The 13947-nt window shown below is 41.5% G+C and overlaps 1 protein-coding gene across 1 annotated transcript in view; it reads right to left on the bottom strand.

Annotated features, from left to right (window-relative positions):
* PACC1 (proton activated chloride channel 1) overlaps positions 1-12986 on the bottom strand; it is a 37744-nt gene extending 24758 nt beyond the window's left edge. Inside the window, 3 exon segments of the mRNA XM_069108754.1 lie at positions 6851-6947; positions 12653-12778; positions 12780-12986. Of these exon segments, the coding sequence (XP_068964855.1) occupies positions 6851-6947; positions 12653-12778; positions 12780-12872 (316 nt within the window). The 5' untranslated portion in view covers positions 12873-12986.
* Positions 12987-13947: the final 961 nt, after the last annotated feature.

The raw sequence follows: 13947 nt of genomic DNA, 5'->3' as shown, positions 1-13947 counted from the left end.
TACTTCTGCTCATCTCCTTACATTTACACGTGTTCTCTGGATCTATGCACAGATCCAAACTGCTTCACAGAATGTCTGGACCAATTCATACACGTTAATATTCTTTATTAATTTAAGTCTCACCCCTCCTTTAAAGCCCAGTTCAGGTCCTACATCTTCCTTGGAGGTTTCTTTGACCTTAATCGATACTTTCTAGCTGTGTGACCCTAGGCAATTTACCCAATTTCCATTACTTCATTTGTAAAATGTAGGGGGTGGATGAGATAATTCCAGTAGAAGGATCCCTTCCAGTTTTAAATCTGCTATCCTAGGAGCTCCCATATCATTTATGGCCAGTACTAGAACCATGACAGTCCATACTAGTCGGGTACAAAAAAGGTTCAAAAAAGACCATGTCCTGTCTCCCAAACTAGATTGAAAGTTTCTCAAGCACAAATGCTGAGATCACAAATCATAGAATCTACCAAGGAGCCAGAGCTATGTAAATGCTTCTTGATTGTGACAATGGCAACTAAGGAACTGTGAGTCTCCTTTTCTTGTGGGAATGGAGAAAAGAGATATGAAGAGTTTCATGGGGAAGGCTCAAGGTTGGGAACATGACCTTGATGATTACTGCATATACTGTTCTGTCTTACTGGCAACATGAATCATAAAATTATTGAGCTGAAGCTAGAAGGAGCCACAGAGGCCATCTAGTCCAACTCCCTCATTTTATAGTTGAGGAAATTGAGGCCCAGAGAAGTTAAATCATCTAGAATGGTACAGTGGGGAGAGTATTAGATTTAGAGTTCAGAAAATCTGTGTTTGGACCCCATCCTAGATATTTACTATCCATGGGAAAGTCATTTAAAACTCTGAACTTCTTATCTGTATCTTCATCTATAAAATGTTCTTCATCTGTAAAATGGGTAAATAGGAAATGGAGATCATACCCATAGTACCTATCTGGCAATGAGATAATGTATATAAAACACATTGCAAATTGCATGTACAATGTCAGCTATTACAGTCATTACAATGCATCTTTCAGCACCTAGCACAGGGCAATGAAAACAATACGCATTCAACAAATGTCTCTTAAATTGATTTGCTGAATATTTGTTACCTGCGTTCTGTGTTTCTTTTGTTTTTTCTTTGAAGGGGTGGGAAGGAGAGTCAGGATTAGGAATAGGTGAAGAGGAAAGAAGAAAGGGAGGGAGGAAGGAAGAAAATGGAGGGAGGGAGGAAGGAAAGGAAGAAGTAGAGAGGGAAAGGGAGAAAGGAAGGGAGAGAGGGAGGGAGAAAAAAAGAAAGAAAGATCAAAGCATTTTTTAAATGCGTAGAGAACAAAAAGCCAGGAAGAATCACAGATTAGTAAGACAGCTTTGAAAGGTACACGCTGAATTTATTTTGTATCTTAAAAGAAAATCAAGCTGAAAATAATAGAGATTTGCAGTTTCATGTTCTACTATATTTATGGAAATGCTTATTTTATATAATGTTTGGTAAGTGTCAAGTGGGTCAGCTAGGTAGCAAAGTAGATAGAACACCAGCTCTGTAGTCAGGAGGACCCAAGCTCAAATCTGGCCTCAGACATTTACTAGCTGTATGACCCTGGGCAAGTCACTTAATCCTAATTGCCTCAGTTTTCTCATCTGCAAAATGAGCTGGAAAAGGAAATGGCAAACCTCTCAGTATTTTTGCCAAGAAAACTCCAGCTGGTGTCACAACTGAAACAACTTAACAACAAACACTTTCAAATAAGAAAAGTTCTTAAAATTTTTAGATTGAATTGCTGAGAAAATGACTCTAATGCCCATACCCTTTGATCCTGAGAACGCACTGCTAGGCATCGACCTCAATCAATTCCATGACCAAAAGAAAGGTCCCATATACACCAAAATATCGAGAGCAGCTCTTTTTGTAAAAGCACAAAGCTGGAAACAAAGCAAATGGCTATCAGTTGAGGAATGGTTCAGACTACATTGAAAAATGCACAAGGTCAAAGAAATAGAATATTATTATGTTGTAAGAAACCATCAACATGATGAATACCAAGAAACATGGGAAGCTTTAAAAACAGATAAAGAAAAAAGAGCCAGGAAAATGATATTCATAATGACTGCAATCATGTAAATGCAATAACGACAACCAAAATGAAACCGAATGCTTCCAAATTATAGTGATCAAGCTCAGCTTCAAAGAAGAGACAGGAGAACACAGCCATCCCCACAAAAACCCATTGCTTTATTTTTTTCTTTCAGATGTAAGGGACAAGGGTGTGGTACACTGCATGTAACATCAGACTTTTTTTTCATTATGTTGGTTAGTTTTCCTGAACTTTTTCTTTCTCTTTTAAAAAATTCTTTATTATAAGGGGCTGCTCCTTAAAATATGGCAATAAAAGGATATTTTTAAAAAAACTGAATTGCTGGATTCAATTCACCATGCATTTATTAAGCATTTACTATTTACTAAGGCACTGTTACATGTTTTGGGGATTCCAAGATGAACATGAAACAAGTAAAACTTTTTTTTTTAATTGAGAAGTTCGTATTCTATTTGGTAAAAAAAAAAAAAGGGTGGCAGTGAAATGTATGTATATAGATAAGTAAATACAGAGCATTTTGAAAGTAAATACGAGACAATTCTGAAGCACATATCAAGAAAAATGCTATCTAGAGAGAGAAATGATGAATTCTGAATGCAGATTGAAGGATACTATTTTTACTTTTTTTTGTTTGTATTATCTTCTGCAGCATGGCTAATATGGAAATATGTTTTGCATGACTTCACGTATATAATCAATATCAAAATCCTTGCCTTCTCAAGGAAGGAAGAGGGGTAGAAAGGAAGGAGAGAATTAGGAACTTAATTTTTTTTAAATGAATGTCAAATTTCTTACATGTAATTAGGAAAATATTTAATGAAATAACTAAGTATATATTAAAAAGAAAATTAAAAAATTAATTTAAAAAATTGGGGGCAGATAGGTGGCACAGTGAATAGAGCACCGGCCCTGAAGTCAGGAGGGCCTGAGTTCAAATCCGACCTCAGACACTTAACACAAAAACTAGCCGTGTGACCTTGGGCAAGTCACTTAACCCCAATTGCCCTACCTTCCTCCCTCCAAAAAGCAAAAAAAAAAAAAAATTTAAAAAAAAAAAGAAAATAAATAACAAAGTTATTTCAAAAAGACTCTACATCCTTCCAGGAACCTCTAGGCCATCTCTGATCTCAAAGTCTCCCAACTCTGACTGTAACCTTGATGGTATCTACGTCTATTCTTTAAAAAAGAGAAAAGTCAGACCTTTGTCTCTTAAAGGCAGGAAACAGGGATCTTGGCTGTCAGTGGAATTTCCTAGATAATACTCTGGATCTGAAACCAGAAGATGCCAGCCTAGGGCTTCATTTCCTGCCCTGAAAGTGCCTCTGAGCCTTAAACCCAGAAACTGGAAAACAGAGAGGCTGACAAGGCTAAATTCCCTGCAATCACTTCCTGACTAGTCTTTCCTTCAATAAAAGAAAGATCCTCCTATGAAATTAGCCTAGCAGGCTCTCACATTCTTGTAGTGGGTTAAAAGAGTCACCTTCACACAAACAGGATGGGAAGAAGGGCAGCTGGAGAGCAGTTCAAGTAGAAGCTTTTTGTTTGTTTTAATGTAGCTGCCAGTTCAATATGAGTCTCTATGGCATATGGCATGAGTGTCATGTGGGCACTAAACCTTAGGCTGCACGGAGAGATAAATAGTGTGGATACTGAGGGAGGTATTTTTAACCTGCTCAAATCACACTGGGAGTTGATTGATTGGTTGTGGTCCTTCATTCTTGGAGAAGACCAAAATAACATCACCATATTGGGGTCAAGGTACAGTGTGTCCAACTGTGGATGATCACACCAATATGAGCTCTACTGCAGGCTGGGCACAAAGAGTCCATATCAACAACTGAGGTGGAGATGTCTCTTAATTTGCTCATTTCACATTTCTTTAGTTACTGCAATTCTGCTTTGCTCATAGAACACAGCGCCTTCTTTGATGTGGGCATGCCATGCTGGGAGGTTCTCTGCCAGTATCTCCCATGTCATGTATTCCATTCCAAAGTTCTTCAGAGAGGCCTTGAGAGAGTCTTTGTATCGCTTCTTCTGACCTCCATGTGAACGCCTTCCTTGCATGAGTTCTCCATAAATGTCTTCTGGGCAAACGTACGTTTGACATTCAAACAACATGGCTAACCCATCAGTGTTGTGCTCACTGCTGCAGAGTCTGAGTGCTTGGCAATTTAGCTTGAGAGAGGACCTCAGTGTCTTTTATGCAGGCACACCATGCTGGACAGTCAGATGCCAGCATCTCCCATGTCTCACAACTGATTCCAGAGTTCTTCAAAGAGACCTTGAGAGTGTCCTTGTACATTGGGAGTATGATATTTAGTTCAGTGCACCACACTTTAGGAAAGGCATAGATAAACTGGACAACACAAACTCAGAAGATGATGACCAGGACAGTGAAAGGACTGGAGGACCATACCATTTAAGCATCAGCTGAAGGAACAAGGGATGTTTAGCCTTGAAAAGAAAAGACTTGGGGGAAATACAGTATCTGTATTTAAATGCTGGAAGGCTGGAAAGAGGATTAAGTATGGAATTTATTATGCACACTTAAATATATATATGTGTAAAATGGAAATTCATTTGGTTTCCTATCCAATCCTCTTTTTCTGTTCTGCTCTCTTTTTTCCTAGTGCTAAAGGTCAAAAGAATGAACATATTTTTAAAAAGAGGATTAGATTTGTTCTGCTTGGGCCCTAAAGGCAGTACTAGGAAAAACAGAGGAAAGCTGTGATATATTTGGAGCTTAATTTAAAACCCAAATTCCTAACAATTAGAACTATCCAGAAGTGAAACGAACTTTTCCAGAAGTCACTGGAGGTCTTCAAGAAAAGACTGCATGATCATGTATTGGTCATCTTGTACAAGACTAGATGGCCTCTGACATCCCTTTCAATGCTGAGCTTTAGTACTCCTGTGATTCTCTCCCACATCTCGGGTCCCCAGGAGGCCAATGGCTCCTTCTGCCTTCAGGTAAGTGAATGGAAGATGCCTATTTCCTCCTGACTAACTGCATGACAGCCAGAGACTTCATAGACTTTCCTACTGTGTTTCCCCGATAATAAGACACTGTCTTATTAATTTTTCTGGACAAAAAAACACCAGAGGGCTTATTTTCAGGGGAGGGCTTATTTTAATGAACATTGACAGCAATTTTAATAAACAGGTAAATGTGAACCAAAAAATGTACCTTTATTCAATAAGCAAATCACTGGGGAAGAACAGGATGATGCGCTCACTGCTGCAGCTTTGATTGGCGCAGGGGATCACCTTCACTACAGTAGCAATCTCAATAGGGCTTATTTTCGGGGGAGGACTTATTTTAGAGGAATCTTACACAGTAAGGGGAGGGCTTATTTTCGGATAGGTCTTATTATCGGGGAAACACGGTAGTTCATTACCCTCCCTGATGCAAGTACGGGAAGAAAGAGCATGAAGTTTAGCCTAAACCTACTCAGAAACTTAAGAAAGGCCAAGACTATCACATGTCAACTGACCTGCCTGGCAGACTGCAAGTGTACCTATCCCAGAGATAACAAGTACTCATATTCTCCCAGCACGTTAAGGTTTACAAAGCAGTTTTTCTTACAACAACCCTGTAAGATACATAGTGCCAGGGTTACTATCCCACATTATAAGATAATGAAACTAGGGCTCAAGACTTGATCACACAGCTAGTGCCAAGAGATAAAATTTGAACCTAGGGCTCCTGACAACAAGTCCAGATCCCTTCCCACTATACCAGGTGTTCTTAACCTGGGGTCCATGAGCCTTTTTCTTTTTAATATCTGAATAACTGTATTTCAATATAATTGGTTTCATCTGTAATCTTCTATGTATTTCGTTTTGTACATTTAAAAACATTATTCGAGAAGCGGTCCACAGAGTTCACCAGACTGCCCAAGAGGTCCATGACTTATAGAAGGCTAAGAAGCCTGGTACTGAGTGATGCCTGAAGATAAGTAACGGGAACTCTCCCAACGGCAATGGCACATGTGCCCTGAAGGGCATTCTGAGGAGTAACCCATTGGTAGGAATGGAGGCAGTGGGAAACCTCTGAATTTCTAGACACTCCACCAATGGGCCTAGTTTGGCATTCAAACAATGTGGCCAACCCATCAGAGTTGTGCTCTCTGCAGTAGAGTTTGAATACTTGGTCATTTAGCTTGAGAGAGGACCTCGGCATCTGGTCCAGTATCTCTCCTGTGGGCACATCATGCTGGACGGTCCTATGCCAGTGTTTCCTATGTCTCTCACAAATGACTCCAGAGTTCTTCAAAGAGAGTTTGAGAGTATCCTTGTCCATTGGGAGTACTATATTTAGTTCTAGGGTCATTGAGCTTCCCCAGATGGCTTTGGGGGAAATCTGCTCACCCCTGGCTGTGAGACATCCCTAGACAGAAGGGATGGCATTACCCATGAGTCCTCTGTCTGCAGAACCTTGTTAAATATGTATAGCTTTAGAAATACAGGAAAAGGGATCTCCCCCCCTGGGCCCAGTAACAAGAGCCCCATCTGGGACAGAAGAGCAAGCACAGCAACCAGACACCAGAGGCAGGGGAAGGCATTCACCGACTCACTTGGAGCCATTCTCCAGCCCCTCAGAGTCTCAAAGAGGGTTCTTGCTGTTCCCAATGCTTTTCTGAGGCTATACGGAAGACTCTTCACACCAAAGCCATAAGGATACACGAGCTCTACCCCAACCCAATCCACTGTGTTCACCCCACTTATCCTCTCTATCTTGGTACTCATCCCCCAACTCACCCGGCAAAATGCCCGAGCTTCTGTCTTTGGAGTCCTTTCTTTCTTTCTCCTCCACTCTATCGGAGTTCTCAACCACTTGATCCAGATCTTCATTTAGCTAAGAGAGAAAGACCATCAAGCAAAATTAGTGATAGGGAACCTTCCATATCACAAGTGGCCAGCCCCATCCTCAGGGCCCTTCACCTTCCCCACTACTACCACGTGTCCCGGTGCAAAAAGCACTGGATATACAGCAAGAAGACCTCGGATTGAATCCCCACTCTAATGGTACGACCTTGAACTCTGAGCTGTGGTTTTTTCATTTGCAAAATGGAAATAAATACTTATACTACTGATCTCCTAACACGATTGTGAAAAGATGCCTCGTCAGCCTTAAAACACGATTTGAACATGAGTATTGGTTACTTATTCATTCTGCTCTACTCTCTTATTTTTATGATTTCTACTTTATTTCCCGAAAAGTAGCATTGTTACTGTTTAGAGTTCACTGGAAATTATTCTCCCTTCTACTCCTATTCCTCCCATTTCTACTATTTTTTTCCCTTCGCTTTTCCCCATCTTTCCTACCTATGTTTTAAGATCGCCAGTCATTTGAGGTGGTGCTCATCACTTGGGAAATGGCTTAACAAGTTGTGGCATATGATTGTGACAGAATATTATCGCACAATAAGAAATGAATAAGGGGATGGTTTTGGAAAAGCCTGGGAAGACTTATATGCACTGATATAGACTGAGTTAAGCAGAACCAGGAGATAATTGCACACTGTAACAGCAATATTATAACAAAGATCAACTATGAAAGACTTAGCTACCCTGATCAAAACAATGACCCAAGACAATTCCAAAGGACTCATGATGAAAAATGCTATCCCCCTCCAGAGTAAGAACTGATAAACTCTGAGTACAAATTGAAGTATAATATTCTCATTTTATTTGTTTTTCTTTGTAATATGGCAAATAAGGAAATACGTTTTGTACGATTTCACATGTGTAATAGATATATTGCTTGCCTTCTTAGTGGATGGGAAAGAATTTTGAATTTAAAATTTTAAAACAAATATTAAAAAATAAACAATCAATTTAAAGAAAAATAGATTTAAGGTGGAGGGAGTGAGGGAGAGAGAGAGGGAGAGAGAAAGAGAGAGAGATTGCCAATGATTCCCAGCATTCATTGGCTTCATGATCTTGAAGATTATAAAATGGGGATATATGATAATAGCAGTGATAATAAAAATTGAATAGTAGAGTTAGGCAGTAGAACAAATATTATAATCCTCTTTTTCCAGCTAACTGGCTGGTAAGTGCCAGAGTTGATATTCTATCCCAGTTACCTAATTCCCAAGTCCAGTGCTTTTTTCCCCAGTCAATGTACCATACAGACTCCATAGGTATGTCATGCATTATGTCCTAAAGAATCTGAAGAGTTGGAAGGATCTTTAGAAATCATCTGTTCTAAGCTACTCATTGCAAGAATATCTTCTGCAACCGCCTCTGCTTGAATACTTCCAGTAACCAAGAGCTCCCCACTTAGCACAAATCAACTCATTCCATTGTTGGACAGTTCTAGAACTAGAAGTTTTGTTTTTATCTTAAGCTGAAATTTGTCTCTCAGAAATTCCTACCCAGGCCTGTTTCTGAACTAATAATACAAAGCAAGTATAATATTTTTTTTTCTATGTAGCAGCCCTTCAAATGTTAGAAGAGCTATCCTATGCCCCAGAAATCTCCTCCAGACTAAATTCTTTGTGTGACATGGACAGTAAGTTTCCTTCTCGTACTACAAGGCTATCAGCAGGGCAGGGATAGTAACTGTGTTTCCACTGGCATAAAGAATTCCCAAGTGAAGAAACTCCCTCTACTCATGCAGATCAACACCTTCTTGGCAACTTACAAAGATGCTTAGAGCACAGAGAGGTTAAGTAACTTGCTCAGTGGAGTGGAGGGAAAGTGAACAAGCATTTATCAAGCCCCTACTTTGTGCTAAGCACTCTGGTAAGTGTTTTGAAAATATTTCATTTGATCCTCACAACAACCCTGGGAGGTAGGTGCTATTATGATCCCCATTTCACAGCTGAGGAAACTGAGGCAGACAAGAGTTAAGTAATTTGCACAGGGACACATGCTTAGTGTCTGAGGCTGGATTTGAACTCAGGGCTTCCTGAACTCAGGCCAGAGCTCTATCTACTGCACACACACCATGCCACCCCCACCCCCAAGCTACTTCTAAGGTCACAGAGTTATGTGTCTTAGGCAGGACCTGAACCCAGATCTTCCTGTCTTCAAGGCCAGCTCTCTAGTCACCATGTCACAGTGATTCTCACCAAAATTATGAAATAACATGAGAAATGTCTCTAAATTTTCAAGATGGTGCTATATGAGTTCAAGTCACTGTATTTTTAAAAGAGAAACAAAGTATGAAAACAACTAGACAGAGACTGGGAAGGCTAGTAGCATGACAGAGAGAGAGGGCTGGGAGAGAGACAAGGCTTGCCCACAGCTCGGGCCTCACAGAGACTTAAGGAAACAGCTGAGGTGGTTGTCTGCAAAGGTTTGTGTTGTTTAGTTTCTGTCTAGACCTGTGATCAGACCAGATCTGGATCCATAGAGTAGTGTAGAAACTTGTTTTCATTGATGAGATTAACAAATCATAGTAAGGGACATTCAGGAGTTAAGGAACTTCCTAACTTCAAAGTCAGTGCTCTATCTGGTAAGTCACGCTGCATCTCAAGGACCTAAAGAATATTTGAGTTTCAGTTGTTTATTTAGGTAAAGAGCACAGCAGCCCTGAAGGACCTGCCCTGTGGTAGTTGGCCCCTTTCCTTTCCCACAGTCTTCTAGACCCCAACCTCCTCCCCCCAGCAAAGCTCCATATATACTTTCCCTTAAGCAAGTTCTAAACATGCTCCCTCATTCACATGACCCAGGCCAAAGAAATCCACAGTCAGCAAATATTGTAACCCCCAGTTAAATTCTCTTTTAAGGCAAGAACTACACAGACAGCTCTCCAGATTGCATTTTTCTCCGGTATGAATCAAAGGGCAATAATCTCAGAATACACACTGCCTATAGCCCAAATCTAGAACAACCCTATTTCAGGTATACAATATAAGGATGCTCAAAAGAAATATGAATGACTCCATACCTAACCGTTCTTTTTTGTCCCTGCAAGTGTAATGATACTATTTTAATGACTGAATGGTTGCAGATAGTTGGGGGAGCTAGGTTCAACTGAAATGGAACATATGATTCCAATCTTCCCAATGACAGGAGGTAGATCTCCCCCTTTAGACTGGGAGTTTCCAGGAACCATGTCTCCACCAAGTGGTTTGTCCCATGGTTCTCAGTCCAGTTCAGTCTTGTCTACATAGAGAGAGGTAGTGTGGTTCAGTGGACAGAATGATACTCGGAGTCAAGAAAGGCTGAATTTGAATCCTACCTCAGACCCTCCAAAAATCTCTTAAATTTTTTTGAGTCTTCACTTCCTCATCTGTAAAGTGGGGCTATTAATAGCACCTACTCAGAGAGTTGTAGTGAAGATCAAATGACATAGAACGGAAGGTCCTTGAAGGCAAGGACAGTTTCATCTTTGCCTTTGACTCCCTAGAGCCAAGCATAGAGAAGGTACTCACTGCTTGTTGACTGATTGACTGAAATGAGATGAGGTATATGTATATAGAGAACTGGACAAACTTTAAAATGCTATGTAAGTGGGACTTGTTATTACAATGGATATTGAATTTGAAGTATTCAATGACTAGAGTTAGAGATTCCCCAAGCTGGAATGGATTACTTGGGAGGGAATTTACCATGCCTGGAGTTCTTAGCTAGCTGAATACTCCCTTGGGGGATGCCGTAGAATGGAGGCATCAAACTCTGCCAGCCCCTAGTGTGGCCAGAATCAAAGTAAAATGTAAGTGGGAAATGTTTAACAAAATAAAAATGCAATACTGCACAGATAATGTTAATTTGTGGGGTTTTTTTAATGTAGAACTTAGTGGCCCCTGTTTCTATTTGAGTTTGCCCCCACTGTTGTAGAGAACATTCCTGCCTTGCTAAGGATTAGACTAGATGGTATCTGAGACACTATTATTCTATAGCCAACAGTACACTACCATCAATAGAGATGGAATGAAGGGAGAAGAAAGGAACCTGATCCAGAACCAGGTTCTAGTACTGGGACTAACATTAGCTAGCTTCATCATGTAGTTCCTTTGCCATTCAAATGAGGATAATAATGCTCTACCATACACATTTCATCAAATTGCTATGAAGATACAGAAAGCTCTGAGAGTTTAGAAAAGGCCAAGACTACTTTCAACTGGGAGGAAACTTTGAAGGAGCATTTGAGCTAGCCCTTCAAGGAGGGGTGGAATTTCAGCAAGTGGAAAGAGACTGGAACACATGGAACATGAGGAACATGAGCAGACCCATTTGGCCGAAGTGCAAACTGAGTGCATGTGTATAGAGAAATCGGGAAATAAAGCTGAATTGGTACGGGAACCTTGAATTCCAGGCAAGATTGTTCAACAGGTAATGGGCCAGCTATTGAAGTTTTTTTGGCCACAAGAGCAAATTTATAAAATCTGTATAGGTATAACAATAATTTCCCTGGTACAAGGAACTCCACAGTAAGGAAATTCTACCACTGCAATGCATTTTCTGCAACTTGAAATTTTATGGAGCAGCCTAGAACACAGAGAGATTAAAGAACTCGACCACAGTCATACAAGGTATGTGCAATAATGTGGACAGATTGGAGGAATGAGAGGTTGAAGTATAGGAAAAAAGTTAAAAGGCTATGCAATCATCCTAGTGAGGTAATAAATGACACTGGACAGTGGGAATGGAAAAGTCAAGTCAGCAAAAAGAGGCAAGAGACATTTTGGAGGAAGAACTAATTCATTAACATAAGTAATTAATCAACAAGCTGACTAGAAAGGGGGAGGGGAGGGATGAGAAAGAGGAAAGGAGGAGTGGTCTAAGGCTGATACTGAGGTTTCAAGCTTGGGTGACTATAAGAACAGTTATGCCACTGGTGGAAATAGGGAAGTCAGGAGGTCGAACAGGTTTGGGGGAGGGGAAGAACAGTTTGGTTTTGGATAGCTTGCAGTGCCACTGAGCCATCCAAACTGGAAACATCCTTCCAGCAGGAAATGTATCTGATGGAGCTCAAGAAAAAGGCCCAGGGCTGAAGAACAAGATTTGAGGATCATCTGCACAGAAGTGGTAGTTAAAGCTGTGTGAGTGGGTGTCTTCAATGAGGGAGAGGAGATAAGTGAAAGCTCTTGCAAAAAGTTAATGGTGTAGATGGATGTAGGGTATTATCATAAGTATTACTAACCAGCCCGGTCATGAGCCCGAAGGACCTGGGAGGAAAAGGGTGATGCCATCTGGTCACGATGGCAGAGGAGTAAAGGGCACTTCTAACTTGTTGCAAACATCCAGCTCCCTAGGGCAGTCCAGGGGTACCAGCTCCAGTCTGGCTTCACTTCTGACAGAGCTGAAGATGCATGAATCATTCACCTGCTGGTTATTTAATTACTCCTCTTCGGACTATGGAGCTTCCTAAGTGTCCCAGCAAGTGGAGAGAGCCTGAGTTCTGCAGTCAGTGTTCTTCGTCCTTTACTCCTTTACACACACACACACACACACACACACACACACACACACACACACACACACACACACACACACACACACTATCTCCCCTTACAACTAGTGCTGGAGGTGACGCCCACGACCTTCCCCCCACCTCCCGCGCCACCCCAATAAACTTTTCTTTCGCCCCTGGCTCCCCAGTACCTCCTGATAAGATGAAGACAGCTCCTGTCTGATCATGGCATCGATTGAAAGAGATGCTGCAACCCGGAGCCCGCACTGGTCACCGGGGCAAAGGAGGAGGAAGAGGAGGAGGAGGACCGCAAGTATGGGAAGCAGCAGGAACAGTGAACAGCGCGAGGATAGATGGATTCAGCAGAACCTTACCGGGAGTGCCGGCCCCCCGGGAGGCTCTGGGGCGCATGCGTCCCGCCTGGAGGCGATTGTCAGGGTTGAAGGAGAACTGCTTTCAGAGCCGGCTGGGAAATGTAGTCCTCCATGGGGAGCGAGTCAGAGGCTGTTGTTCACGGCCGTACAGGAAGGAACTGGGCCAGTTTGCTCACTTGCGCAATTTTTCTTTCCTCTATAATTTTTTTTTTTTCCGGAGGGAGACTGGGAAGTCGGAGAGTTGAATGCATGGGGGAAAAAAAGGGGAGCCAAGTTGGAAGTATGCTAGAGTCTTGTAATTTCAAAGGCCTGGAGACATAAGCGGGGCACGAGAGCACAAGTCTAACTTTAGAGGAGAACTTGACGTTGCCCTTGAGGCAGCCTTGGAACTCAGTGGCCACATCTTCCCGCCTCGGTCCTGAGAGATAACAAGTGAGGGCTCTCATACAGCTGGGGATGAATGGCCTTTCTTTGTGTTCCTGTCTGAGGCTCCAGAGGAGAGGAGCAAATAGTTGGCTGCTTATACCTTAATGAATGCAGCTCTGTGTCCACTGCAGCTGCAGACCTGCATCCCCTCTCCTTCCAGTGTGGGAAGGCAACTCCCCTCACCCCAAGCACATTTGGAGGCATAAACAAGAATTAGCTTCTTCCTTTTTAAATAGACAAGCAGTCCGCATAACTTAGGGGAAAATGCAGAAGGTTATACCTGGGAAGGCTCTTTGAGAGCATCTAACCTAAACCCGGCTCTCCGTTTTATAAAGAAAAATAAAAGTAAACTGAAGGAGGCCTCAAGAGGGGAACTGATGTCACAAAGTTAGTTGTCCTTGGCTTTCTCCTTTGATGATCTAAATAAGGAGGTGAAGCTAGAGAACAGACTTCCTTCTGCCTTCTTTATGTCCCCAGCACTTAGCACAATCTGGTAGGTGTGGAATGAACGTTTATTGACCAGCTGATTCACCTTCACTGCACACCACTACTTAGGAAAATTGTTTCTTTTTATTTTTAATAATATTTTCTTTTTCCCTAATTACATGTAAAAATAATTTTAAATATTCTTCCTTTTTAATTGAGTTAGGAAAGAATAGGAGAATATCCAGAGGAGGGCATCCAGA

The sequence above is a fragment of the Petaurus breviceps genome, unplaced genomic scaffold (genome assembly GCF_028583685.1).
Source record: "Petaurus breviceps papuanus isolate PSGF00001 unplaced genomic scaffold, PetGlider_PUasm1.0 90434, whole genome shotgun sequence".
NCBI classification, from domain to species: Eukaryota; Metazoa; Chordata; class Mammalia; order Diprotodontia; family Petauridae; genus Petaurus; species Petaurus breviceps.
Note: the sequence above shows the minus strand (reverse complement) of the source record. Positions and strands in the feature narration are given on the sequence as shown.